The 24860-nt window shown below is 32.2% G+C and overlaps 5 protein-coding genes and 2 long non-coding RNA genes across 11 annotated transcripts; 3 read left to right on the forward strand and 4 right to left on the reverse strand.

The window, feature by feature from the left end:
• The first annotated feature begins 46 nt into the window (after positions 1-46).
• LOC107363190 (uncharacterized) lies at positions 47-2753 on the forward strand. The gene is made up of 3 exons (XM_089269474.1): positions 47-589; positions 1347-1424; positions 1501-2753. Exon 3 carries the CDS (start codon positions 1680-1682, stop codon positions 2631-2633), a length of 954 nt encoding a protein of 317 aa, XP_089125600.1. The 5' UTR covers positions 47-589; positions 1347-1424; positions 1501-1679; the 3' UTR covers positions 2634-2753.
• An 8-nt stretch (positions 2754-2761) lies between these two features.
• Positions 2762-7209, reverse strand: LOC107363189 (acyl-CoA desaturase 1). Its single transcript, XM_015930372.3, has 4 exons — positions 6741-7209; positions 6140-6527; positions 4662-4792; positions 2762-4171 (listed from the first exon to the last, which is right to left on the reverse strand). Exons 2-4 carry the CDS (start codon positions 6489-6491, stop codon positions 3503-3505), a joined length of 1152 nt encoding a protein of 383 aa, XP_015785858.2. The 5' UTR covers positions 6492-6527; positions 6741-7209; the 3' UTR covers positions 2762-3502.
• Positions 7210-10109: 2900 nt separating this feature from the next.
• LOC107363188 (frizzled-4) lies at positions 10110-12979 on the reverse strand. Its single transcript, XM_025160991.2, has one exon. It carries the CDS (start codon positions 12467-12469, stop codon positions 10586-10588), a length of 1884 nt encoding a protein of 627 aa, XP_025016759.2. The 5' UTR covers positions 12470-12979; the 3' UTR covers positions 10110-10585.
• A 303-nt stretch (positions 12980-13282) lies between these two features.
• On the forward strand, positions 13283-14000 carry LOC149093519 (uncharacterized). The gene is made up of 2 exons (XR_016199985.1): positions 13283-13422; positions 13803-14000. It is a non-coding gene; the product is annotated as an uncharacterized LOC149093519 (long non-coding RNA).
• Positions 14001-14540: 540 nt separating this feature from the next.
• On the reverse strand, positions 14541-17812 carry LOC107363331 (uncharacterized). Its single transcript, XM_015930547.3, has one exon. It carries the CDS (start codon positions 15865-15867, stop codon positions 15037-15039), a length of 831 nt encoding a protein of 276 aa, XP_015786033.1. The 5' UTR covers positions 15868-17812; the 3' UTR covers positions 14541-15036.
• Positions 17813-18126: 314 nt separating this feature from the next.
• On the reverse strand, positions 18127-22552 carry LOC107363278 (uncharacterized). Its single transcript, XR_001568845.3, has 4 exons — positions 21648-22552; positions 20448-21559; positions 19890-20347; positions 18127-19822 (listed from the first exon to the last, which is right to left on the reverse strand). It is a non-coding gene; the product is annotated as an uncharacterized LOC107363278 (long non-coding RNA).
• Positions 18150-24573, forward strand: LOC107363276 (uncharacterized). Of its 5 annotated transcripts, none has more exons than XR_016199984.1 (3): positions 18150-18794; positions 23151-24061; positions 24296-24573. XR_016199984.1 is itself a non-coding variant. In XM_015930483.3 (3 exons), exons 1-3 carry the CDS (start codon positions 18400-18402, stop codon positions 24310-24312), a joined length of 507 nt encoding a protein of 168 aa, XP_015785969.1. In that variant the 5' UTR covers positions 18150-18399; the 3' UTR covers positions 24313-24573. The 5 variants fall into 5 exon arrangements, 1 of the variants encoding a protein (XP_015785969.1); XR_001568840.3 differs by having other exon boundaries at positions 23151-23518; XR_003082352.2 differs by having other exon boundaries at positions 23666-24137.
• Positions 24574-24860: the final 287 nt, after the last annotated feature.

Here is a 24860-nt window from a genome sequence, read left to right on the forward strand (position 1 = left end):
TGTCTCGATGATTCAATCTCCCGCCTTATTTACTTTCACCTTTGCTTTTTTTGCTTTTCCTTTCCCTTTTCGTCATCAACATTTCTTGTTTTCAAGCTTTTAAACTAAGGGCTGAACCCGATTTTTTTCAGCAAATGATTCTCTTTGCTGGAAATGTCCATTTGACCCAATTCACTGTGTTTACTCTGTTTTCTCATTCATTATATTCATCAAATTCATCATATTAAACATGCACATCATAGAGACATCATTAATGTCAATAGTGTTTATTCAATGTTAAAGATTTATTCTCTGATTGCTTTTTATTTTTCTATTTGAACAGTCTTCCTCTTCTTCTCTCCTGCTCTTTCTATTTGTGCTAATCTTGTCCACCTTATGCTAAATATTTCCACTATTAATGACCTCAATTATCAACTGACCCATTGAATTTGGTGTTATAAGTGAATATGTGATGAAGTGATCGCATCATCAACCAGTGGGAAGCTGTGTTTGAAGTAACCGATGTTCAGTGTTTTCATTCTTTTTTCAGCTAAATCCAGCTTCATATTTAGATTTTAGCTCTAGTTTATCTTAATCTTCATTTGAGAAGGTATTTAATGAAGAAGATGCTGATAAGCTGAGAGAGGTAAGCTACAATTTTCAGTAGCTTCCTATTTGACTTAAAAAATGACCATTTAATTTGATTTGCCAGTTTAAATCATTTTAGTGTGTAGGTAAAAACTTTACAATGCATTCAATCTGATTTTGATTGACAATATTAATGTGTGAACAATTTCATCATGTGGATCATCATTATTGGCAGTTTTAAGTAGGGTTTTGGGTGAATTATTGTTTAACCAAGGTTAGATGAAATTTTAAAATGTAGGATTGAGATAACTCATTCATCATTAATTGCTAAAAGTTCCAAATACTGATGAAATTTTCAGCTTTAAAAATGCATTTTTCATGCAATTTAGCTACCTGGTGTAGATGAAAAAAGTATCAAAAATTTTTGATCATAAGCTTTTAGTCTAATTTAAAATTAAACTTTTTGAGATTTAACAATTTGCTGTGCTGGGACAATAAGCTAGGAAAGTGAAAATCCTTCAATTTTTGATGAATTGGACAATTATATGATCAAATTAAGTCTTAATGGCTACAATTTAGCACAACTTTGTGTGAATACAGGAGTTACCTCAAGGAAACAATGTTTAGTTAGCACTAACAATCGAATCATTAAAATCTCTACATTTCCAAGAATCAATCATCAATTTTGTAATTTTCAGTTCAGTAAAAAATTGTCACAGGAAATCAAATTAACGATAAAATTCAGTTCCCAATCTATTTCATATTATATCTTATATTAGTAACTAAAAATTAGGGTTTCAGTTAACGCAATTTTTAGGTCCATCTTTGGTATTTTATTGTTTTACAGACATGAATAGGTAAGTTATTCAAAGATTTGTTGATTATGAAAATAATTTAGTCAATCATTAATGAAATTTAATTCTGTACTTTCAGAGCCATCTTTACTCGAGCGATTGAACTATAACATCAAAGGAAAAAGGATTAAAAATGTATTTACGGGATTCTAAACTAATCTAAACTGGATTGTATCAGGTTTATGATTTTCATTTGATTTGTTTCGCGGTCATATTTTCGCAAGTTCATAAGCTGATTGGTTATATTTGACTTCAACCATGACTGACCCATCATCTCAGCCACCTGGGAGGCTCGATATTAAAGAGGAGGATGACAAAAACTCTGCGTCCTCTTCTAATTCTGATACATCTAGAGATTTGTGTTTGATTAAATCAGATGAAACCTCTGAGATTCCATTTGAACAAGAGCGGTCAATATCTATATCCTCGGTCATGTCTTTAAAATTTTCAGATTTAGAAGATTCGAAAAGCAGTGGTACTGTTAGTATTCAGTCTACTCCTACTGAACCACCGGCTTTTACTGAAATTTATTCCGCTACTAAACCTAATGCTACTTTTAACCCTATGGATGCTACTGCACTTATGGTTCCTATTAAACCCACGACTCCATCCGAATCTTTAGCCACGACTGAATCTACAGCTCCTACCGAGCCAACGGTTTCTACTAAACTTACAACTCCTTCTGAATCAACGGTTCCTACTACACCTATGGCTCCTACTGAACTAACAGCTCCTACCAAACCCACAGCTCCACCCGAACCTTTTGCCACGACCGAACCTTCAGCTCCAACTGAATCAATGGTTCCCACTAAACCTACAGCGCAAACTGAACCTTTAGCCACGTCTGAATCAACAGCTCCCACCGAACCAACGGTTCCTACTAAATCTATGGCTACTACTGAACCTGTGGTCCCTGATAAACCTACAGCTCCTACTGAACCTTTAGCCACTACTGAACCTTATGGCACTACTCAACCTTATGCCACTACGCAACCTTCTGCTACTACTGAACCTACGGTTTATGCTAAACCTTCAGCTCCTACTGAGTCTTCTACTAGTAATGAACCTACGGCTCCTCCTATTGATACATCGAGTTCCAAAGAAGTGCAAAAAAAGCGAAAAAGAACAAGGTCTAAAAGACGACCAAGATCTAAGTCGTATGCAGCTCCTAGACGAAGTCCGCGTCTTAAAGCAAAACGGAAAAAATCATAATTCAAAGGTCCATTTGATGCATTTACAGAATAGATTGTTACGTTTATTATTGTAAAGAGAGTTTGTTTATCCAATCATATTAATTTATGATTGTGCATTAAAGAAGATTTTTATCAATCATTCGTCAATTCTTTTTTGTTAGGAAATTTTAATGCATCGATTGGGAAAATTATTTTGACAGTTCCACACTGGAATGCGGGGATTTGTAACAAACGATTAATTAACTCGTACAATTTATTGATGATTAACTATTACCTGCTTCGTGACTACATTGTGAATTTTTTTGAACTAAAAATTGGAGACTTGAATTACATTTGTAATTCAAAGCGCAAGTGATGACTTATATCCTTGACCCAACCTTAACTTAAAGGTTAACTAGATTATGAAGAGGCCATTTAAAACTAGAGTTTGAATGGTAGGCTTTCTTAATGTTGTTATAAGGGAAGAGGCGTGAAGATTTGTTGAAGAATGATGAGGATAAGATGAGATGAAGAGCAGAGATGATACATAAAAGTTTAAAGACAAGCAAATAGACAATAAATTGCATTGTGAGTTAGATAATCTCATTATGGGTTAGTTTTCATGGTGAATCATTATTTAACATCAACATGTTGTAAAATAAATCAAACAAAAAAACAGAAAAAAAACAAATAAAATTAAGAAATGGTCTAAAACATAATGTAAAAATAATCTCCGAGTTAAATTTGATGAGAGATTAAAAATGGCTATAACCGATTGCCTAGAATCAAGTAAGAAATCAGTTATCTAGAACAATTACTTGGATTCATCAGCATTGGTTGTAATTAAAGCTAAAAATAGAAATTCAATTCCGTGTTTGTGTTTTTTTTGTAAAATGTTGCTTATTCCCCTTAAAGTGTTGACATTACTGAATTGCCATGAGACGAGTAATGTTCCTTAAAGTTACCAGTCCGCCTAATACGAGCGTCAATCATCTTAACTGGTGCAGTCTTTAAATCATAGGCCTGACCAATTTTGGCCATTGTGTTGATAAAGCAAGTCGTCAGATTCCATCTCCAACCCAACTCTGATGTTGAATAGTCCCAGGGAAAGGTGTGATGATAATTGTGGAAGCCTTCACCAAGTGCACCAATGATTACATATTTGTTTTCTCGAGCTCCAATGGTAACATCATATGGACGATTACCCCAAAGATGAGCCACAGAATTAACCAGCCATGTAAAGTGGAGAGATATACAATAACGAGCCAAACCGGCAAGCATAAATGCATTCCAAAAAGACTCATTCCAACAGACAATTGGAATTGCTGAGGGAATAATTATACAACAAAGAATAGCCAATGGAAGGAAGTAATTTTTTTGAAACCGAACCACCGGGTCCTCTAATAAATCAGAGCAATCAACTAAGCGTCCCTTATTGATTACATCAGGATGTTTTTTAACACATAACCAACCCATGTGTGCAAAAAAGAAGCCTCGATTGGCATTGTGTGGATCTGCGTCCGTCTCACTGTACGTATGATGAACTCGATGATCTCGACACCATTCATAGATATTGTTCTATAATGAAGAAATAATTGAATAGAATCAGTAAATTTGATTTATTGATGGCAGTCAAATCCTATAATTATCATTGAGTATACTCATTTGTTGAATAAGCTTAAGTGAATCTTTTAAATTGAAATGAAATTGTCTGATCAACGAATGATTTTACCCATTTATTTAATAACTTAAAATTTCCATTCTTCCGTATTAGGCTGACTTTTTATAAACAAATTATTGTAATCATCCAATATTTTGAGTATATTATTATTCATGGAAAAATAGCTAACTAACGTCAAAATGGAAACCAAACACCAGTCAAGCTGATAATGTTTTTTTTAATAATAGCCTTTCAGCTATTGTTTGTCATTAGATAATCTAAACGTAAAAACAATATCAAAATATTAACTGACTTTCATGACAGTAAATATTGATGTTGATAATTAAACGGAAATTATGAATAAAACCATCTTGATCAAAAGCTAAATGTTGTTGATTGACCAATTACCTGTCCACAAACTGTTTGTAAAATTGCGAGAAAAATTCGCAAAGGAAGTTTAGCTTTGTAAGCTCGATGGGACCAGAGACGATGGGCACCCGCTGTAATACCCAAACCACTGGTGGATCCAAAGACAAATGCTAAAGGAAACAATGAGAAAAATGAGAAAAAAAGAGTGAAATTATTTTGCGAAGAAGTTGAAAATGAAAGGAAAAAGGTCAATTTGTTAAAGACATTTCGCTATCTAACAGAAACAGGTTATTTGAAGATGAAAGAGGAGAAAAAAAGAATAGAATTGATGCCATCATGAAATAGTAAAGATCCATTTTTGGCTGAATATTGGGTTATGCACTGTTAAGAGTTCTTTGTTGAACGTTTGAAGTTGTGAGTTGAATTCACATTTTCATCACAATTATACCTTACCATCGACGGGTTAAAACTGTTACTCTTTAATCTAATAATTCATATACTTGAACCAGGTAAAACTAATCATGTTTGAAAAACCTTTCACTTTTCAAATGATTGGAAGAGATGGTATCAAATAAAAGGAGAAAGTTGAACGAAAATGTACTTCATAATGGCCTCACCTCAAGCCTCATCGCTTCCCTTGAATTCAAATTTTGAAAAAAACAAATAAGTACTTGAGTGTCTTGCAATTCAACTTTGAGTTGAATGATAAAAGCAGCTAATTATCAATAAACTCGAAATGAATTTATTGAAAATTTGCGAAAAAAGTGCCTCCAATTTACTTGGAATTGAATATCGAAAGCTATTGAATATTTTCAACCGGATTTCACAATTAACTGCAACTTTTATGGGAAATCAACAAATTCAAATCTATTGTTAATTTTATTGATTTCCAAAGAATTGCTTATTCTAAACTGTCAATCGCCTCATTAACTGGATGAAAGGGAAATATCGGTAATAACCAATTCAAGACGTCATTTTTTGAGTCCGCCAAAAATGGCGATTGAATTTTAAGTTATTTTCAAAAAATGAAAAAGTCTGTCTGAGGATGTTCTAACACTCACAAATAAATCAAATCAAATAATTGAATCAAGAAGAACAATCGGCAGACTGAGCAATCATTTCGAACAGGAGCTTTTCAATGATTGAAACGGAACCACAAAATGGTTTCACTATAATCTTCAAACAGACTGTACCATCATATTTGTGGATCCTTATAAAATAGGAAAACTCAAGATTTTAATTTACAAGATACTAATGAAGGCTATTTCGAAGCTATTAATTAATTAAAGTATCCTTCTAAAATTAATAGGTAAATAATCGATAGATTAATGATTGAAATACTACAATGTTTACAATCAAAAAACTATCTAAAAGTCAAAGAGCTAAATTAATAGCATGTTTCTAACGGTTAATGAATAAATGAATGGCATAGGATTGAATTTACGAAAATTGAATGTCTGGAAGGGTTAACTAACTCTAACACTGATGGATTTAATTGAAGAAACCAATTAACTTACCGTAAGCCATGGTTAACCAAGGAGGGTTAGTAAACAATTTGAATAGTCCATAAACAAGTGAAGAGTGTAGAATAACAAAGGCAAAGACATTTCTCCATACAATTACTTGGGTTGGTTCTATTGGCGGGTGTTTAGTTGATTCTGATGAGGTTTCAGGTGATGTTGACCATTTGGTTGGTGTTGAGGAGACTGTTGATGATGTGGTGACTGATGGTGTCGATGGCGATGATGAGGTTTCTTGCTTAGATCGGATGGACATTTTTCTTTCAGTTAGATTCTCATTGATAATCTCACGAATTCTGTCAACCTCATTCTTTGAATAAGTTTGAGTGATTGATGTGATGGCAACCATGTTTAACAAACAGAATTGATAACAAATTTGTAAATCCTTAAATTATTGGACAAGAGATGAAATGAGAAACACAAAGAATAACATTTTATATTAAAACGAAGACAAAAGCAAAAAATTAATCAATTTGTCTGCATTGGTGGGAAACAACAAAATGTCTGGTAAGCCCTCTAACGAGAGTAAAGGTTACTTAAATATTGATCCAAAAATCTTTGATTTTCAAACTAAATCACAAATCATGATCATACTTACCTTTTTGATTGTTATAGTTGATTGGTAATATATATTAAATATATTAGTTAAAACTACAAATCAAATCATGGATTAAGTAAAAAATGATTCAGAATGGGTTAAAATAAAAATGAGCGTTTAATCTCGTTAAAACTTGGTGAAAAATAAAAATGAATAATGGGAAGGTAAAAAAATTAGGTAAGTTGAAAAAGTTAATGTTGATTGTTCGGATTGAATTTGATTCTCAATTGAGAAAGTCTTGATAGTGATTTACTATTGTATTAACAAAACAACATTGAGCACACAATCTGCTATTTCAGGTTTCAAAGCAGCAAACAAATTTGGTTAACACCACCTCCAACAAGAGACAAAATATTGTGAATCTATTTTGCACCAATAGATTTCAATAGACCACGATGATGGTTGAAGATGAAAATGATGATGATAAAGATGATGATGGTGAAGATGATGTTGCAAGACAAGGTGGGAATCAACTGATTGTATTTGGAAGAGCTTGAATGGATCTATTATTATATTTCAATAACTAGCAGTAACTTGATGTCGATTGATTCCACCTTTCCTTCAATCCGGTATTGTAAAGACTCCAAGAACCTTTCACAGTAAAAAATTCATAAATTAATCATCCTCCTAATCGTCATCACAATCAACACCATGATGGACACCATCATTGCCATAATTTATCCGAAAAAAATGTCCATTAAATAAGCTGACAACAGTCAATGCAAATGAACTTTTGAGACATCAGTTACTTTTCTGGTTAAAAATTGATTAACTTTCTTCTTCTTCTGTCTATTTTATCTTCTCTTTCTTTTCTTTTTGTTTCATTTTCTTAATTTTCTCATTTCTCACTGTCTTCATTATCATCACCTCATGACCAACCTGTCTCAAGCTTTGCTTTCAATGAAAATGGTCAAAGCAAAAGCAAACAGAAACCATTATTTTGGTTTGTTGCCGTATTTGTTTGGTCTGTATGGTTGCTGCCAGACAATTTAATTGATTAGATTGATAGTAACAAATCAACTGTGAATAGTAAATATTTTTTTTCACCTTTTCTAGTTAAAACGCATTTTCATCTTTATATTTACCTGTTGACTTTACGGTTGGACATTTATGGGAATAAGTACAAGGCTAATTGTTTTCAGGTATAAATCAAATTTGGAAAATTTCTTTGCACGGAAGAAACATCAAGTCGACAATCAACACCAAGCCTAGAGACTAACGACCAATATTTGTTCAGTAGTTAATTTATGGTAAAAACCTCAATTTTTGTAATATTACACATTAATTTATTATTCACAGATTCGCCCACCAATGATTCGGAATTAAGTACAAAGTATTGAAACCAGAAATGTAAATAAACTGAGACTTTTAGCGAGAATCAAAGATCGAAATGGCGATGAAAATGAAAGTTATTATATTGATCAAATAAATGGTAAAAATTGAAACAGCAAATGAAAGTGCATTCAAAATGTTTTCCATTTTTCATTTGGTAAACATTTTCTGGTTTCTTTTGGGTTAAGTTAGGTTCATCTGGTTTTTAAGGTTTGTATTGTTAATTGTCTTGTTAATCATCCTAAGAGTCTTGGGCTAATAATAATATTATCACCGACAAAACAGCAAAGGATAGAGACAAGAAGTGGCTCAGAAGATAATCAGAAGATCTTAAACCAGGATTACATCAGAGGCTATATCTGGTTTTAAGCTGCAAACAATGGATTAATTTATCCTTAAGCTTTATCAAAGCGTTTAACATTTCAGATCCGACCTTTGAAGATTAAAATTGCCGACTGTTAATCCTGATTCACAAGGCGACAATTGAAGAGCGATCCAATCAGAAATGGATATTTCAAAGTCGCCTGAAAGTCTCGTTTGTTCAAATTGCTTTCAAATCATGGTTAAAGTAATTTCATTTTTTGTGGTTAAATTGGGCAAATTGAATTGATAATTGAATTGAATTACTTGACCATTGAATTATGTGTTTTTTTACAAGGTGTTTAATGGTCAGTCAATTTTTATTGTCAATCCTTTTCTCTCAACATCTTGTCCTAATTTGTTTCGCTATTTGCTTTGTAAAAAGCTTCAAGAGTTGGTCAATGATTAAATCAATTGTTCAAACAAAAGTTAAGGCTGTAATCAGTTCCAATTATTGTACAATTTAAACACTTTCACACCAATTTGAGTTAATTTCAAGTGTTAACTTGATCATTATCACAGATTTTATCCTTGAAAATAGAAAGAGTTTAAACTCAAATAGACTATCCATTAGTTAATCAGATACATCAGTAATTGAAATGAATTTACCGGAGAAAATGAAATTCAACAAAAATGGGAATTTCAGCTACAATTGAAAACCAATTTAAACATAAAAGTTGAACAATGTAAAATGTGAACCCAGAATCTATACAAATTGTAAGTACAAAACTGACAATTGTGAGCTTTAAACGCTAATCTATACTTGCTGGGCCTACAGTTTAACCTAAACATAACAATCACACTGGAAGCTCTTGTTGAGTCAGTTTACCAGTTTCCCATCAACCTCTTCCGTCTTCTTGTCTCTGGTAACATCATCTTTCCTCTTTCATCTTCATCTTCTTCCTCTTTCCTTTTCTCTTTCACTGTTGATCGTCTTTAAAAATGACCAAAAAACAAACAAGTAAAAGGCCCAATTTTGTATGCATTTTTGCTTCTCTTGAGTTTTTGTTGCTCTAAAAACTGCAGCCCAATCCATCAAGTTGATGTTTCTTACACTTCACTTTCTTCATCTTGTTCATCTTTTCCATTTCTTGCCTCTCTTCATTCATCTTGGCCTTTCCTCATCTTCATCTTCAACTGTTTACCATGTAAAACAAGGACAACTTTGAATTGATAACTTAGCCTAACATAACGTTTGATTACAAAAGTATCAGTATCAATAGCAAGGTTTATATTGAGGTTGCCATTTCAATTAATCAACATTAAGTTGAGTTGAATATAACAGATATTTCAGAATCCATTGAACACTTGAGATGAAAAGTGTTTAAGATGAACATTTTCATTCTAATTACGATTATTCCTATTTCTTGTCTTTCCTACAATCATTCAATGAATGCTTCTGATTACTTTGGAAATATCATTTCTTGAGAAATAAACACGAGGAGAGACAAAGGAGAGGATGACTGAGGAAGACTATCTAAAGATGTCTATCTGATGATAAACAGCAATGTTTACTACTTTAGTGAACAATTAATCACAATTGGGTTCTTTATTTTACTGAGAACACATAAATGTATATAAATCTTGCATTTCTCAGACAAATTTCATATCAGATAATCAGAAGTCAAATTATTTACATTTTAGCTTTTAAACCGAAAGAAAGAATCGTGAGAATTTTGATTAACTTTCACTAAATTCAGTCTTTATTTACAATCAGTTTTTTATGTTTGTTTGATAGTAATATTGGTTTTTATTAATGTTATCAATTACATTATTACAATTACTGACATTATATTACTTTAATCTTTACGATTACGATTCATTTATAAGACAATTTTTTACATTATAACCTTAGAAGCGGCTTTTTTGGTCTCTTTTTTCAATCAAACATGACAATAATTTTACAAAGTTATGCACTGAAGGACTGAAGGAAATATTTACAGTGAATTAGATCGAGGATGGCGAGGATGGCAATGTTACATTAAACTTAATTGTCTATGATGACAGTAATGAGAGAATGAGAAATGGCGAGTGAAAAGGGAAGAGGAGAGAAGTAGAAATTGAATGTCACTAACAATGAGTGAGTTTAAAAAAACTATACAGAAAAATTTACAAATTACAAATGTTTTGCTGGTGAAAAATGTCAATTTTCATCAAACTGTGGTTTCGCTTCCACGGTGATAATAGCGACCTCGACTGTCAAGTGTTGCCAATGATCCTACCGGAAGAGTTTGATGACTGTTCGGAATCGCATTTGATGTTAACGACTTTTTCCAATCTTGTTTGGTAGAAAAAGGAATTTTTGGTGCTGACATCCATACCCAGATTCCGGTCATAATACCAGCTAAAAAAGACATGAAAATTTTCAGGGACATGACCTCTACATTGGGTAATTCGGAGCCCAAACTGGAATACCAAGCATCTCGGTAGAGATATTCGTAAAAGGAAACAAATAATAGGTAGGAAGAGATGACAAAATAAATGATTTGAAACATTGCCAGACGAGTCAACCAACCGAGTTGTTCGGTTAATTTAGGACTAGTCCAAACAGTTTTTGATGATAAAATTAATGGGTGAGAATTGTGAGAAGAAGCGTTGTTAAAGCTGATTTTTTCGACTGATGATTGATAACTACCATGACTTTGAACAAGAGGTGTGGACGTTGGATAGATCTTCTGGTCTGTTTTTTTACAATACTCTCTGACAAATAAGAGGAAAATAAGCATTCCAGTGCCAAGAAAAAATACATAGGGTGCGATCACGAACATAAGCAATGCGATCTGATCATGATTGCCAACATAACAGATACCGGTTAACTCGTCAGCGCCAATATCAAATTTGAATAAGATACACGCAGTAACAAGTAGAGGTATTCCCCATGCAGCGCTGTGAAAGTAACTGGAAAAACTCTCCAACCCTTTACAAGACCATTGATGAGTTGTAACGTAAAACAAGGAAATTGTTATCATGAGCCACCAAAGTAAACTGGAAAGGCTTGAAAAATAGAGGAGAGCGAAAACTAGCAGACAATAACCGTTTTCATTACCATTTTGGATAAGAAGAGAAGCACGAAACTGAGGCTCATCGTAACATCCAACTGAATTTCTGCCTATCAATATGCAGAACAAATGGGTTACACTGTAAAAAAGATAACTTATTCCCATGTAGACTATCATCTTTTCAGGAAATTGAAAGCGACTTGGATAGGAGAAAAATGCAAAAATGGCGTAGACTGAAGAGGCGAGGCAAAAGGTGGACCAAAATGCTATCCAAAATCCTGCAAATTGTTTAGTTGATGAAAGGTACAAAATATCAGCTAAACAATCATGAACACATTGAGTAGTATTGGAACGAGTTGTAACTCTGAAATATTGTTGGTGAAACTTGTAACCACGACAAGGGTCTGGAATAGGTGAAGGAAAGCTGGAATAATTCAATGAAGGTGAACGTATGAGTATTGTTGGTGTAACAACATCAGCCGATTCTGAGCCATAAACTTTATCATGGCTTTTATCTTGAGCAAACGACGGTTTAAAATCCAATATTGGCTTAATCTTCCGTACATTTGCAATTGATTCAATTTCTTCTTCTCCTGGACCTACCATGCACATAGTTTGATTGTCATTAGCTGCTGGAAACAAGCTACAATTCATGTAAGATGGCCAAGCAAAGCCAAAATCGTTGAGTATCGGTAAACACCTATCACGTACAGTTTCACAAAAGGGTCTACACGGTCCAATTGTTTGAACAATTTTCTCGGTACACATAGGAAAATAAACTGAACACAAAAAAAATTTCAACTGAGAGGAACATCGGAATTTAATGAGAGGGTCAAACGTTTGAAACGTTTGCCCTGCTTCATCTTGAGTCTCATGACCAGCTGAATTTGGAAAACCCGTAACATTATATCCAATCTTTTTACACGATTCAAATTTGATCTGTTCACAAGTACGAACCGGAGGTGTTGAAGAGACGGCAGAATGTGAAGTCAATAAAAGTAAAAATATTATGCTCACTAAAAAAGGATCATTGACCATGGCTTAAACATGAAATTATGATAATAAAATAAGTTATTAAACATATGAACTTATACCATTGGAGAGAAAAAGAAATGGAATATTTACTCAATAAAAAGGAAAGATGGGAAATGATGGTTGACGATGGTGATGATAGTGAAGATGAAGTGAAGAGATCCTTTTGAGAAGTAATTGAGATCAAACACATCAGACCAACAAGTCTTCAAGACTTTTCATGAAATTACAAATAGTCATTTTCATTGAGAAAAAATTGTAATTAATGTTGAATAAAAATGGAAACTTAGGATTAATTAAAAAGTTAGTTAAACTTGCACAAATCTTTGAAGACAATGATAAAAGAATCTCCTAAGAGGACAAAAACTTTCTTATCCATCTGTTCATCTCTAATCTTTGTTTTTGCTTTTTTCTTTTACCGCCATCTAGCGGTGGGTAGAACCATCTAAATATGAATATCATGCAAGGGTTCCATTTGAAGGTTCAAAAGATTAATCTTAAAGACTCATCTTAATTTAAAGATTCATTAATAGTTTACTTAATTTAGTAATTGATTTAACATTCTTGAGCTTTTACTTTTATCTAAAACCTTTACCATCTTCATCCAAGTTCATTATCACAATGGAAAATAGATTTTTGTTTCTCAAGTTACATTTTGGCAAAGGTCAGTGAACATGTAAACAGTTACCTTTATTTCATCCTTTTCAATTTCTTAACTATTGGGATTCTCCAGTGATTCTGTGATCAAAATGGATCTTATTTTCAATTGTATCATTAATCTGGCAATTGAAGAGCTATTAGGTAACACTCGATGTCTAGATAAACATTACATTTAAGTGGTCATCATGTGTGTATGTTCAACTTCTTGTATTCAGCCTGTGACCGGATTTTTATTATCATTTGGTTTGACTTTTGCTCTTTTTCAAGGCTAATTTATTGACCAACTTGCTGATTATAAGGTAATTATTATTTGTTCAAGGCTTAATTTTGTCTGATAAGATCTGTTAATTCATGTCAAAAGTGGCAACTCTGTCGTATTGTCAAAAGATTAACATGTGAAAAGCCAGACTAAACAAAATTAAGGTTGATCATCAGATTAACTTGCAACTTATCTTTTCAATGTTGTTATTTTTTACCATTTCCGTAACTTGAACACCTACCAGATTACCCTTTCTAACCGTCATCTATCGCCAGTTTTCATGTTAATCGCAATTATTACACCAAAATTATCGTTTGTTTCCTTCTAGACAAGCAACGTGTTAACAAAAAATTAACCATGTAATACCTAGAAAAGCCTTTAAAGCTAATACTAAATCCTATGTTTTGTTTTCCCTTCTAGGTGTACGTTAAGTAAACCCAATTGTACTCTCAATGAGCTGATAATACATGTTGGCCCTTGTTAACTAACAATGAATTGAATTTGTGTGGGAAAGATTAAAATTGAGTTGACTTTTGGATTAAACGCTATTCTATGCTGGAAATAATGTTGACTTACATGTGAAACTTGACATAAACAAGATGATGATTTAACTTAAAATCAACTGATCAACCAATAAGTGTTTTTTAATCGTTATTAGTGTCATCCTGTTCAACATCATACTTGTTAACATTACCCAATCAATGGGAATGATAAAGAATCATTTAATGTTTTCTTATTCTTCAGAAAAAAGAAAACAGTTTGATATTTGAAAGAAAAGTAAAACTTGACGATAATGAGGGAAAAAGTGAAAAAGTCTGAAGCGAATGAATGATAATAATAATTGTCGATAATTTTCTAATTGAGTCGAGTGGCCATCTAGATTACTTCTTATTCACTTGCTATTATCAACATCATCAAACACTCACCATGTGCAACAAGTTATAAGATTCTTGAAACAAAACTATCAACAACATATTGTTACTGGCAACTCTTGATCTGAAATAATCAGGCCAATTATGTTAGATTTACTATTCAAAGACGACAAATGGTTGAATAAGATAGTCGTAGAGACTGACTATTTAAGTCTATCAAAGCGGGGAATCTAATGTGCGCTTTTTGCCAAAAGGGTACGCAATTTGACAATAGATTTAAGGTCAATTGTGTGGATAACAATAATCTTTTATTTGATTGCTTAACATAAAAGATGAACAAGAGGCTCATTGAGTTTTCTACCTTGTTCAAATTACTGTTAAATGTTACTTTTGGATTAAGCAAATACAGTTGATTAAATTCACAGTAAATCTTATTTATATCACATTGAAGGAAATTATCAGCTCATTATTGGTTGCAAAAATGATTGTCAGAAGAAATGAGAACAAACAAACTCGATGATTATAAGTGATTAGTTCAATAATTATAACATTTTAACAAGTATTATGAACATTCTGTTGAAAGATTAACATATTTGATTCAACGAGTCAATTGATTAACTGGGATGTTCAATTTACAGGCAATCAAAGATGATTATTTCCAAGAGCAAATTGATTTATAACTAATCAAGACGAATGAGATTCTTTCAAATTAAATTACCAGTCGATAATAGTTTCCTCTTCAATTAAATGGAAGAAAGGTAAGTCATTGGTCAGCAAATATTTCAAGTTTTCAGCTTTTTACTCCAAGAGGAAATATCGGTCCATTTTGGAGGCGCTTGATTAGCATTCATGGAACCCCAAGCTCCTGAAAGTTGCGGGTTTGATCCAAATATTTGAGAATAGTGAGCAAAATGATCGCCTTTGGGTAAAGTACCAATCGGTGGTAGCAAATCGAGACAAAATTGACTATCCTCTGGATAAGTACGGCAAAGATTGTTGGCAACGGAAGAAGCAAAAATAGCACCAATTTTTTTGCTAACTGCTAACGCGTCCGCGCCACAAGTGGACAAAATGATGTCTGAGGTACATGCAACCAGACGATTAAAGGCACAGCAACCACCAGTAATTTGAGTCGTTTCGTTGACCAATGCTGCTTCCAGGCCAGCCTGATAATCGTACATACAATGTCTACAAAGCATTTTAGTTGATTGTAAACAATAATATGAAGCTGAATACTTATTTTTCCAGTGAATTGCCTCGGGTGGGGAACATAGTGAGCTAAAGGCAGCATCATTTTGTTGTGTCATTAGTTGAATCATAACTAATGCTGATGGGGTTGAACATCGGTGCAAATAATCTTGCCGACATTGATAGCTTTCATTGAGAAAGGCACACATACGGTCAAAAACATCACCAGGAGGCATCATTGGTACAGGTTGAGAGAGTAGGATTAGATGAGATGAGCATAGATCGAAGTTGCGAAGATGACATTCACAGGAATCTGTTGTCGTGGTTGGCAGGGACGAAACATTGTCCGATAAACAAATTGTGATTGATACACAAATGATAGAAATAATTTGAATAAAAGAAACATTGAAATAATTTAAGAACATTTTGATAACCGTTTCTTTAATGGCTACCTTAACTCACCCTTCTTTGTCTTTCTGTTGCTGTGGTGAATAAGCGCGAGAATCATCTGCAATCTGATTGGCTTGTGAATTAAATGATTTCAAGTTGAGAAGGAAAATCAAATTTTGACAGATCAATTGATTAATTGTTTTATTTTTAACTCACAATTACACAGACCATAACAATTAAATGCATAATTGCTGATTTATCACATACCAGGCTGTTAACCAGATTATTGGCAATTTTAATTGAACAAAAGCTATCCCATGTTGTATTAAATTCAATGGTCAATTAATGTTATCTCAAGCCTTTCAATCAATCTCAACAATTGATTACCAGATGAGTACAAAAGTATTCAATTGAGCGTCAACATCGCAATTAGATCCTTTTTTACCTCTAAATCAGCAATTAACAGAGTCAATTTTATCACAACAAATTGATTGCTAAGATGATCATTAACATGATAATTGAATCTCATAACACACAAGTTGAATTGTTTTGGCAATTCTTTGCCATTGATTTTTCACTTCTATTTGCAGTTGCTATGCCAATTGATTTTAACCAATTGTTTTAATCATATTAATATATGGTTGAATCAGTGAATAGATGGATTGTATGACGATCATGATTACCTGGCTGTTAATAAGTAGCACTGATAATGATAAAGAAGGAAGTTAATTGTGGCTTTTTCATTTGTTTACTCGATAAATAATGGTAATAATAAACAGTCAAGTATCCTCATTGATCCAAAGTCAACAAAATTATAATCATTCAGTTTAATACACATCCAAGACAATCAATTTAATGATAACAATTCCCAAAATAACTCACAATTAGCCTTTTTATAATTTACAATCAACCAGATGAGCTTTAAACAAATGTCTATTAAGACCTTAACAAAAGGACACTTTTAGCTTTTCCAGAAAATACAATTTCAATGTAAATTGGGTTTAAAATAAAGTCCATTGAATGGTTTTCAATGTTAATTAACTTGCTGGACACTTGAAACAAATTACAAATCTAAACAAATGTAACACAATCACAACTGGACACGATTCATAGTTTATGTCAACAGTAAAACCAATGTAAAACCAGAGTAAAAAATGATTTGGAGTTGAGTTAATTTTAAAATTATTCAATGTAACAATCAAGGCAGCCTTTTAATTAAATAAATTATCATTGAGACAATCTTTAATTAGGCACAAATGGTGCACAAAAGAGCAACATTAAGCTTGAGGAAAAAGGTTAACATCTAAAAATATGGAAAGCAATAGATAGCTGTGTTTACAGGGAATATTTCAAAATGAAATCTAATTTGCTTTAATTAATGATTAAACCAAACAATCGTCTTCCTGTCAATCATCATCCTTTAATCAACAATCAGTAACAATATTGAATATTATATGACGTGGAAGCAAACACACACCAACATCAGGTAAAACATTGATAAAACCATCGACCTTTCAAAGTCTTACAATGACACAAGAAATATCAATATTAATCACAAAAATATTTAATTTAAGGTAAATCAAGATATGAACATGATGATAATGATAATGATTATAGTGACAAAAGATGAGACTCAAATGATACAAAAGAGGAAAAGGGAAGATTGGCTTGAAATTGAAGTAAAAATTGAAAAGCTGTTTGAGAAAAGATTTAACCTTTTCCAATTTTTTTTTAACCAACTCATTTCATCTTTTCATCAATACTGAATTATCTCTATCATCTTCATGTTCATCTATATCTTCTTGATCATCATCTCTATCTCGCTCTCCCTGTGTGTTATTTAAACATCACCTTTTGATTATCATCAATTATCTCCACCCGATCAAGAGTAAACTTGAAATGGTTCAACAAAATCTATTTGATTTTGATTGTGTATGTTAAACCCAGAAGCAATATTCAATTAATTTAATTAAATGTCATCAAATGTAGTATCTTTTATCCTCCCAAATCACTCTGTAACCTTATCCCACCTTCAACTCTCTCTCCTCCTCCTCCTCCTCTTTCTCGTCATCTTCAGTTTCTGTTATGAAAAAAACCAAACATTCACCGTAATCGCTGAGCAAGTTCACAAACCCTGAGTTTCAACACTCTTATAAGTTCTCGCCCATGTTAAGCTCAACCCCGTACTATTATTATTAACACGCTACTAGTAATATTGTTGATAACAATTACAATCAATTTGAATCCTTTGCGCAGTTAATTCACTTTCTCACTCCAAACAAAAATACATAAACTAAGATGATCAACATATATTTATAAATTATAATGTCCATGTGTATATAAGAGTTATCCTGTTTGGTTGATCACTTCAAGAAACTGTAAGAATCAGAATTTAAGATATTTAACTCTGATTTTTACCAAATTGAACAAACTCAATTTGCTCTTTGTAAATTCACAATCAACAGGTTAACTTATTGGCTATTTCATCCATTTTTTATCAACCCGATTCGTTCCATTTTTTGTTTAGTTAGATTATTGTTTCACTTTTTTTCCATCACATTTTAAAGATGAAGTTAATTAACGCCAGCAAACAGCTTAGTCATAACAATTGCTTCAACAATCGTTACAACTTCATCAGCATCATGAAGGTTTGTTTAATTTATATCTCATTTGGTTGTTTTTTTGTATCAAGTTTACCCCTAAATGGTCATTCATCTGATCCCGGTCAATCACTTGGTGATTACACTTTCACTGGACTAGCTGATGATTCACAACAAGATCCATCTTCACCTTCATTAACACCTTCCTCATCATCATTGTCAGGATCACCTTCAGCTGGTTCGGTTGCAGGTTTAATCTCGGCAAACGGTAATAACCTTGATTCAGCCAAGGAATGGATTCAGTTAAGAAATCTGCTCTCAGAATTGGGACAACAGAAAGTGTTAACTCCATCAACTTACAGGTAAGCTAATTGTTACACTTTCCCAGACTCCTTCCTCCTTGCACTATCCGGTTCCGTGATTTAGCTTCCTTGAAACTTGCATTTCCATGAAATGTTGCCTTATAAATATTTCCAATTTATTAACTTTTCTATTTTTTCCATTTTACCATTTTACCGTTTGTACCACAATTAACAAAGATGATCTTTTGCTTGTTTCCATCTCTGAATTATTTAACCCAAAAAATAGCATGGTAACATTGAAATCCACTTAACTTGATTCTTCTGAGAATTTGAGTTCCATAAGCTGTCATCATTGAAATTATATCTTTCACTTTGAATTACTGTAGCTTCTTTCAGTTTAAACTCCAATCATGACATTTTGATTTTCAATCTGTCTCATTAATTTACTTGTTTAGATGATTGTTTTTAAAAGGTTTTAAACCAAGTGTGATCGACAATTTAAACAGTTACGAAATAATTCAGGTCAGGAATTTAGTAAAACATTTAGTTACACTCTCAATGGATTCCTTTAAATTGCTGGTAATATTTTGAGATCCAGGCTTTCATGGCATCATAATTAGTTGATGTTATTTTCAAATGAAATTAGCTTTCTCTTTGCCAATCATCCAGTTTGATTGAATGAAACAACTTTAAATTGCTGTTTAAACTGATTGACCACATTGCTCAGTATAGTAAAAAAAATTGGAACTGCCAATTGGAGGTTGACATTGTTATTGCAATTATTTGATCCAAGTTGTAATAGTTTTTTCCAAGTTTACTTGTTTCGATTACCATTCATTGGTAATTGCTTATTTGAAACCAAAATGATCCATGACTCTAATCATATTGATCGTCAGTTGTTGAAGATTGTGGCCAAGAAGATGGAAAGGATGAATAAATTCAATTGGATCAGAATCATGAACAGTATTAGCATTGACAATTTGATCCAATGGTCTTTAAATTTACGACAATTCATGGTAGCTTTGATGGAAAAGTTTTGAGGTTTATAAAATAAATTGCGCTTGATTGAAGTTCCATGTTTACCAGGTCTGTAGAAAAAGAAAGTTATTAAATATTTGGTTTCAAATGCTATGGTTGATCGTATAAAGTTGTTACCTCAAATATTGTATCTTTTGAATGTTAGCCTGTGTCATGGTTTAAGAGATTCAAAACATGGAATTTATTTTTCGCATTGAAGACTTTTCCGGAACATTTGGATCTCAAATATTGTAATTGATTGACATTTAGTTAATGCAACCTCAGGAACAATTTCATGAAATAATTTTTAAACCATTCAATTGAGCAAAGGTGATAGAGTTGAACTGGAAATTTTTCTTAAGAGTAAGAATACTTTTCTTATCATCATGGTTAGTCTGGAATAGTTTTTCATCCTTTTTAGATAAAATTGAGTTTTCTTGCCAATATACAATACAATGTACGATGTACTTCTTATTTATGTTTGAAACTTTAGTTGTATCTTGAAATGAAACATTCAGCTTTAAAAATCCATTGATGCTGATTGAAACAAATTAATTCATTTTAATCTTTGAGCAAAAATGCTGCTAATTAAATATCTGTTGGAAATACGGAAAAAAGATAATGAGAGATTAAAGTCAATTAGTAAAATTTTACGCCTTAATTAGAGAAATTAGGTGATGAGATTTGAATAATTACCTGGTATAACCTTGAGGTGAAATAGAGTCAAATCAACTTATTGTTTCCTCTTATTTAGCTTTTTTATCACCTCTTTGTTTACTTATGTCTTTAGAAATCAAAAAGATAACCAGGTAATATTGGGTTGCTTGTTGATGATCCACAATTGTTTCAAGTTTATTGTAAACAAAGTCAATCCACGTCAAACATTGCCACCATGTCAGTTGAAAGAGTAATTTATGTTAAATGAGATTCAATATCACACCCACAATGTTTCAAAACTCCTAATAAAAAGTAGATGAAAAAGCCATGGTGCAAGACAGGAACTTATAGAGCGAATGTCAATCATTGATATTTGTTGTTGACACCAAGAAGACATAAGGAGTTGTGGTGAAATGCATAGGATGGTCAAGCTTTTAAAACCTGGGCTTTAAGTTGATTACATAAGTATGATTAGGATGGAATGAAATTTGAACCAAGATAATCAGGCTGGCATTTGTCTTTATCAGGAATTTACCCATAAAAGATTAGTCCTTGCTTATATACCAATATGTTGAAATCGAAAGGTTTTATTCTGAGATCAGCCAGGTATGACCATGAATTTGATGACTCTTTACACGGGTCAACAGGGAAAATTCATTCAAGTTCAAAAACCTTCTCAATAATGGATTTATAAATGATTTATGATGGTGTTGTGATTTGTCTAAAGATGCAGAAGACTGCAATCGCAACAAAGATTCATAAAAATCATTAAATCCTCCTTTGATGTTGGTGATAGCTGCCTTTTTTCCGGTCGAATCTTCCAGACTAACATGAGTTATCATGAGAATTGCTATTTTTAAGGAAGCAACAGCTTTGATTAACAATAAGTGGATGATCCATTCAAGAGTTATTGTTATGTGGTCGCAGAAAGAATTGGTTGCTTCTTGATAAAAGTAATCAGATAGGTCGTATTGGGGGTCAACTTTGAACTAATACAAATATGTAATCGGTTTGGAAAGAACCAATTAAACTGTCAATGAACAAAATGCAAGATAATGATTGATTGAAGTAGAGTAAATTATGTAACTTGATTGCTTTCCATTGGAGTTCAATTCCATCGGAGTTCATTAAATTGTGATGGAAAAAAGTAGCTGTAAAAAAACGGATGGAAAAAGATACAAGGAATAAATGAGTGAATAATTTAACACAATTAGATTGATTAGTAAACTATTGACAAACCTTAACCTTGAATCCAGATCATTCAATTAAGGTGCAAGTCCAGGTGGCATAGCATTAAATATACACACATAAGTGTACATAAACAAGAGTTGCAGGAGAAATTACACAAAAACAAACGAAAATGTCGACTATTGAGATCAAATAGCAATTTAGATCAATTTTGGGAACAGTAAACTACTAATGAGTTTAATTATAAACTAATATGGAAATAAAAAGCAAAACTAATGATGATTATCTATACACTAGAAATACAATTAACCGTTAACAATACATTTTGAAAAGCTTTCGCAACGGTCGCTACGTAATGGTTACAAAGAGTTGAGGGAAAAACAAACCATTACAATCTGTATTTTTGTATTGACAACATTAAGAGTGAGTCGCTATTTTTACAGAACCTTAACATTAAAAAGGCTGAAAATTGTCGTTTTAATGTACATAACAACAAGAAAAGTAATCAAATTGGTTCTGAAAAATGTTGAAACAATTGGATAAATGTGTAACTAAACAGATGAAGGCGTGAAAAGTAAATTTTAAATTTAAGGGTTGAATTGTTCAATGCAAGTTTACTGTTGAGTTACGTTTCTCTTCAATTTTATATAATTCCAATTGTTATGTAAAGCACGTCTAATGCATTAACAATTAATTGAAAAGCAAGTTCGCAAGATTAAACAAATGAAGTAAAAAAAGCAACACATAATAAACAGGGTTGTTGTTGAGGAATCCATCCATCAAATCATGTTGATTGAAAATGTTGACGTTTTATTAGTGATAATAATAACATCTAATGTGATTGACAATCAAGTGTAAACATTATGTCTGGGACAAAGGAAAAAAAGAAGCACAATGACAATTGAACAATGTTAATGAGAAATAATAAATAACTAGCAACAATCAGGAAAATACTCAATTGAAAGATCTAAAATTACAACAGTTTCTGGTCAAGATTATGGATGGATCCTAATCCATCATATCTGATACAATGGTATCGATCATCACAATGCGCCAAACAAAGAGTTGCAAGGCTTTTGTTTAAACATAACAGTTTGTATTGTCGTTTAAATAGTGATAAATATCTAAAAGACAATCATCGAAACAAGTATTTAAATTATTTAATTGTAATAGTTTATTGATTGGGCTGATTTGATGATTTGATGGTTTAAAGATCAATCCTAGTCAAGGTGAGTTGATTGATATTTTCAAGACAACCTTTAAGGTAAACTATAGATCGTAAAATTGAATCAAAGATATTTGTTGCCATTAAAGTGTTTTGAATAATTTAATTTTTATAATGAATTAAAAGCTTTAGTATTTAAGGCTTTCAATTATTTATAATATTTATGATCATTTAACCATTTACATTTGAATGTCTTGCCTTAGTTACCATTTTTTTGATACACAGTGAGTTCATCTATTGTTGCATGTTGTTTGTTTCAATAAAACTCTTGGATCAAGATTTAATTTATTGAAAATTGAATAACAATTGACTTTATAATTTAACTAAAGGACTTGGAAGCGCAGTTGCACTATTGATGCAGGAATGACTTACAATTGTGATTTCCGTCAATTACTATCAGCAGTCAATGCTCGTAAATATTTGGAATCCTCATTGACTCCAGGTCGAAGGAAGCGTCCATTTTCAACCATTTACAATCAACCCTTCAATTATTGATTGAATAGAAGATAATCTTGAAAATGATAACAGTTAACAGTTTATTTAAATTGTGCAAAGAAACGTAAACAAAACCAAAAGTTAAAACCAACAAACCAACAAAACCAGAAAACCAGAAAATAACAGTAAAAAGGCAACAAGCAAAAAAAATGGAAACGCAAAAAGTCATCAGAGTTGTTGTTTTGTGTTCACTTTAAACCACGTAAGTCCAACAATTTATTCGTTTACTAATCAAATTCCGTTTCTTTTACTTTCTCTTACCGATTGTCTACAAATTTACTTGGATCAACCCAAAAATGACCAAAAATGATCGTCAACCTAAAACATTGCATTGTTTTGTTTTACCAAGATTTCGTGAGATGTTGAAAAAATCTGATGACCACAGTAAAAAGATTATGCTTGATAGACTGAGTGGTCATCCGATGGGTAAATTTTTGTTTACTGGTAAGCGAAATGTAGGTCAAATATGTCTACCAGGAACGGGCTGTGAATACCTGGATATGGGCAGAGAGGCTGAAGCTAAAGAGTTTCTTAATCCAAGTAGTTCAACTAATCCTGGAAAGAGGAGGCGACGACGAAGCTTGAAGACATCTTAGTTGATTAACAGAGAATCAAGTTTCAAACAATCGAGCTTTTAATTGTTTCCAAAAACTATAAGTTATTATTTTATCAGATGTTCATTTTGCTTTACCAACCCTATCAAGTTAATCTCAAGCCCATCAACAATTTAAATTTAACCTGAAACGTAAGAAATTGCTTGTTTTAATAAGCTCACTTGGGTTAGCTTTTGGTGCTTCAATTGGTGCTGGTTTTAAATAATTGTAACTCACTTTCACCCTTATCCATTGGGCTTTTGCCATTAACTCAAAGATTGAATAATTTATTCATCTTTGATTGTTGATTTGCTTTTATTTTAAGTTAATTACTCTTTCAAGTATTAATTTTTTTCTCTTTCAATCTTTTTTTTTCTTTACTTCAGGTCACAATTTAACTTAATCAACAATTTATTGGTACCAAAGGATTGGGTCAGTCAAAGAGGCAACCAACTTTAACATTACCATTCACCTTACATACTCTAACCAACTCGCAATTACAATACTTGAAATACCTTTAATTTTGTTCGTCTATTGTTCTTGGTGGTAACATTTTTTGACCAATTATGATTTGCAATTTGATTTGGATTGACTAAACTTGAAACTGTTAATAAACTAATCAGTATAAATAATGTTAACCTTAAATAAAAATCTGTTCACTTTAGTTGACCAATCTAGGTTTATTTGAGTTGAAACAAATGGACAAGTTGGTCATGGCGAAAAAGATTTGAAGAGTTATTCATATTATAAGAATGAATTGAAAGCCAATAATGATAAATTTCATAGATTAATTTAATTATGAATAAACAATTGAAATTACTCGAATTGTGTACTTAAAAACGCGCAAAGATGATTTGCAAATTGAGATGCAATATTTTGGTACATTAAATGCAAACACTTCAAAACACATATCTTCAATTGAAGCGTTTGTCGAGCATTGAGAAAAATCAA

This window comes from Tetranychus urticae, chromosome 3 (assembly GCF_039701765.1).
Source record: "Tetranychus urticae isolate SD_2017Ah chromosome 3, NJAU_TeUrti_SD_1.0, whole genome shotgun sequence".
Taxonomy (NCBI): domain Eukaryota; kingdom Metazoa; phylum Arthropoda; class Arachnida; order Trombidiformes; family Tetranychidae; genus Tetranychus; species Tetranychus urticae.